Source organism: Musca vetustissima, unplaced genomic scaffold (assembly GCF_032173495.1).
Source record: "Musca vetustissima isolate MV318-11 ecotype Yass unplaced genomic scaffold, APGP_CSIRO_Mvet_v1 utg2835, whole genome shotgun sequence".
Classification (NCBI taxonomy): Eukaryota; Metazoa; Arthropoda; class Insecta; order Diptera; family Muscidae; genus Musca; species Musca vetustissima.
In genome coordinates this window covers 407-5,000 of record NW_026888486.1, presented here as the reverse complement: position 1 = coordinate 5,000, position 4,594 = coordinate 407, and the positions used below count along the sequence as shown (strand labels likewise).

At 36.3% G+C, this 4,594-nt stretch overlaps 1 protein-coding gene across 1 annotated transcript; it reads left to right on the top strand.

Moving 5' to 3' along the window:
• The first annotated feature begins 1,514 nt into the window (after positions 1-1,514).
• LOC133336336 (serine-rich adhesin for platelets-like) lies at positions 1,515-4,103 on the top strand. Its single transcript, XM_061544629.1, has one exon. The coding sequence runs from the start codon at positions 1,515-1,517 to the stop codon at positions 4,101-4,103; it is 2,589 nt and encodes an 862-aa protein (XP_061400613.1).
• The last annotated feature ends 491 nt before the right edge of the window (positions 4,104-4,594 follow it).

Sequence of the window (4,594 nt, the reverse complement as noted above, 5' to 3'; positions counted from 1 at the left end):
GAAGTCCGAAGATCATTTACACTTGAGACCCTCCCTTTATACCCGCTGACTGTCTGTGACTTTTGATTTCATTCACAGAACATCAAAGAGAGAATTCGTACAGAATAATCTCAAGCACCAAATTGAGCATTCGTTAGTGTGCTGCCGTAGTCAAAAATAATGGTTACGCTGTCGAATACTAAAAAATTTGCTTATTTATAAGAAACAATCAAAAGTTGCTTTAGTTTTGACCAATTGGGTCAATTTATTTTCCATAGAGTATTTTTTTTTTCAAAATAAATTTTATGTATGTTTTTTGTTGTTGTTTTGTTTTTTATTTTTGAAAAAAACTTCGCTATAGGTTTATTTTTAAAAAAAAGTTTCCATAAATGTCAATTCAGTTGCTTTAGTTTGGCCGCCAGTGTATATACCAGTTCTCGCAATGATTCATTTCTAAGGACTTGTACACAAACAAACCAAAATGCTCAATAAAGTAATTACGATATTTTTAAAGGACAAATAGTATGGCTAAATCCTCGTAAAGATACATTTCCCTAGCTTATACCATTGATCTTCTCGAGATTAAAACCTCATCGATATTTACGAAATCTTGTGAAAATGAGCATCTTTGAAAATATTCAATACGTTTTGTATTTCCAGCTTTTCAAACATTGACAAAATCCTAGATTACAATTGTCAAAACATGTTCGCCGTAGAAACAAAAGAAAATTCTTAGTTTTATTAAGAAAACAATCTCAGGCCACTCAGTAAAAAATAACAATGGAAAGGAAATTGAAATTCGTTGCGCTTGCAGGACGTGCAATTTTGAAGCTGTACCATATAATTGCAAAATATTACATGAAAATACGGTGTTCTTTTCTTCAGTTTGTGATTTGAAAATTCTAACAGTCGCATAATGGACTGGACCTACTGGAGTTTCATCATAATAAATTGCCCATGCCACCAAGTGGTTTTCTTATGAGAACAATGGGAGCATGAAATATTGGATTTCTGGCTCATTAGTAAAAACCTAAATAGATACACCTTTATAATACCACACACACATACCGTAAAAGGATGACAACTACCTGTAGATTTTACAAATTGTCCAAGTGTTGTTGGTGGACAATGCAAGACGGGCAGGTAGTATCTATGGCTAATATAATCTCTTACTTAGGACCTTAGCAAGGAATGCAGCAGACAAAAAACCCCTTTTTATGATGACAACGACATGGAAAAATAAATGTGACTATAAGTAGGCATTTTTTGTTGGCCGTAAACAGGTAAACAAGTCATTACCAAGAATTTAGACAAAAAAATGTCCGCTCTTATCTCAAACATTTAAATATGTAGTCAGTTGTACAAAACCTCAACAGTTATCATTAAACATCGTTGTCATAATGATGTCCTCTAAATTATTCCTAATAATTTTTACAATTAACTCTTTGTTGTGTGATAGCAGCAGGGCCGAATTTTTACCACGAAATCAGCCATTGTTAAAAAGTGAAACGCCATCGCCATTAAAGGATAGAGTGATGTCCTTGGGACAAATATTAAATATACCTTCGATTGTGCGACAACGTCGTTTTGATATGTTCAAATCAAGAGATGAATTTATTCATTTGGCTGAAAATTATATACGAAATCGTAAACCGTATAATTACAAAGTCTATCGACCATACGTGCCAGGATCGAAAGCCCCAGCTAGTGGATTTGGTAATATATTACAATCGTTACAGTTTTTAAATGCTAATGTGAAACCGACAACGGACGGTCCTAAAGAATCCACAACACAGGCTTCTAGTGCTGTTCCGCCAGTCAATAAAGAAAATGTTGAAAACTCAACAGCATCAAATAATTTCGAGCAGACTTCTGAAGCGTCATCACAAAAACCTACAACGGAGTTACCCATCGAAACAACAACAATCCTTAGTGGAAACCCATCTAATGTTGGATTGAATAATAATGAAACCACAAATGGTTCGGAAGTGTTTACCACCACTATTGTACCCTCACTAGATGGTAATACCGAATCTTCAGTATCGGAATCTACAACGGAAAATATTGAGACCACTACAATCTACGAAAGTACTACAACTTCAGAGCCAGCCGGAGAGACTACCACAGATCAAACTCCAATTGAGAACTCCACAATTGAAAATGGCGCCCAATCTCATACTACCACAGAAAATATTGAATCAAGTACAACATCTTATATTTCAACAACAGAAGAAAATCTAATAACAGAAAGCGCACACTTTCCTGAAAATATCCTGACGGAACAGCATATCCTTGAATCTACTACTCAATCTATTGGCAGCACAACAACCGAGGGTTATGATACCACAACGCAAATAGATTCCTTTGAAACCACTACATATGCTGAATATGATTCAACCACCCAATCAGGATCCACTGAAACCACCACAACACGTGGATATGACTCCACAGCCCAAACTGATTCCGCAGAAGCCACCACAACCAATGAATATGAGTTCACAACTCATACAGATTCCTTTGCAACCAATCCATATTCAGAAAATTTAATTTCAAAAACAGAAACAGATCCTTCTACGATCACCGAGATTAATTACGAAGATTCCACAACATCGAAAACATCTACGGAAAGCTATTCTACAACTGAAATTACCCCCGAAGAAACCAATCCAACCATAAACCTGGGATATGAAACCACCACAGAACACGTCATTAATTTAACAACTGACTCAATAACGACAGAAAATTATCAGGAAGCCACCACAGATTCCTATGGGATCGCTAATGAACCTCAACAGTCTACCACCGCAAGCTTGACAACAGAAAATTATTGGGAGGAAGCTACAGATTCATATTCCACGACGGACACACTCACTGAGTCCACCACAACTTCTACAATGCTTCTGGATTCCACCACAACAGAAAAACCTCATGATGAAACCTCAACAGAGAACATTTCAGAATTTACATCAACAACTGAACCGCTGGATATCTCTACCGAAGAAACTACCTCGGCAAAATATGATGAAACCACTGAATCAAGTACCGAATATACTATAGATCGTACAACAACCGTTGAACCCCATGAAACAACCACTTACAGTTCTGTAGATGAAGAACCGATGAGCGATTCAGCTCAATACGCTGAAACAACAACAACAGAGTCAGATTTTCAGACAACAACTGAAGACATTTTTGCAACAACAACGATAGAAAATGTTCTTGATATTTCATCTCCCCCAAAAAAGGATGAAGAATTCAAACCACAGTTCGATGATTCGACCACAGACTCTATTAATTATACGACAACAGAGAAAGCGTTATTAGACGCTGCAATGCCTGAGCAGAACGGTGTTACCACAGAAGGTGACGTCTATGAGAGTACAACCGATAATACCGCTCCCAATTTCACCACGGAAGAAAGTATCTCTGAAAGCACAACAGATTCCATTACTGATAAGCCGACAACTGTGACAAGTGATGATTTCACCACAGAATATTCATCAACTGTTTCAATTATCGATAATGCTACCACGGAAATGCATCAAGAACCCACCACCCAAGAAGGACTCACCGAAAGCACGACAACTTCTAGTAACGATGAAGCTATCGTCAAAATAAATGACGAACTTACAACAGAAGAAACGCTCTATGAGAGCACAACATCAACCACTGAAGAGAACACAACAGCATCAACTAACGACAAGACTACCACAGAATTAAATGAAGATCTCACCACCGAAGAAGCAATCTCCGAGAGCACAACAGCATCCACTGTCGATAATACTACCACAGAGATAACAGAGGATCTCACCACAGAGTCGATAATCACAACAACTGAGAAACAAAACTCAACAGAAAGTACGACAAAGCTTAATGAAGAAATCACAACAACCCAACTGCCATTGAACGATTCCGAAGTAAACACCGAACGATCTCAAAATGAACCCCTAAATTTGAATAATCTTGAGAAAGTAAATCAGTTTGATGACATTCAAACCACCACACCAAGAGAAGATTTGCCAATTCTTAAAGACAAATCATCAAGATCTTTACCAATGGTAGCATCATATCGCAAACCGAAAACCATAAGATATTCAACTGATGTTATGCCTTCTCTAGATTAATAAGTAGTTAATAAGTTTTATTTTAATTTTTAATTAGATATGTTATATATAGATAATCAAGAAGTAATTATTATTTATTTACATTATTATAAGAAAATAAAAAAAAAAATATCTAAACAAATTTTTCCTATATGATTTTAAAGCAGAATACCTTCACCGAATCAGGGTGGGAATGTCGATTTCTATTTTGGCCGGGCCGAAGTTGTTATACCCTTCACTCCCTACATCAATATAGAGAGTTTTTGGTAAGGAGATTTGAAAAAGTGTCGAAATACAAAAAAAAAAAAAAAAATGAAAATAGAGGATACCATAATATGGGTCCTATGCCCCTTTCAGACCCAAAGAAATTAATATATCTGATGTGAAACAGCGACCACATGTTGAGTTCGTTCCTAGTTTATTTTTATAGCCTATGTTCTAGATGGTTCGGGCACCCTCTTGAAATGAAATTTTGTCACAGTAAATTTGTTTGCAACAGCGATATCACGAAA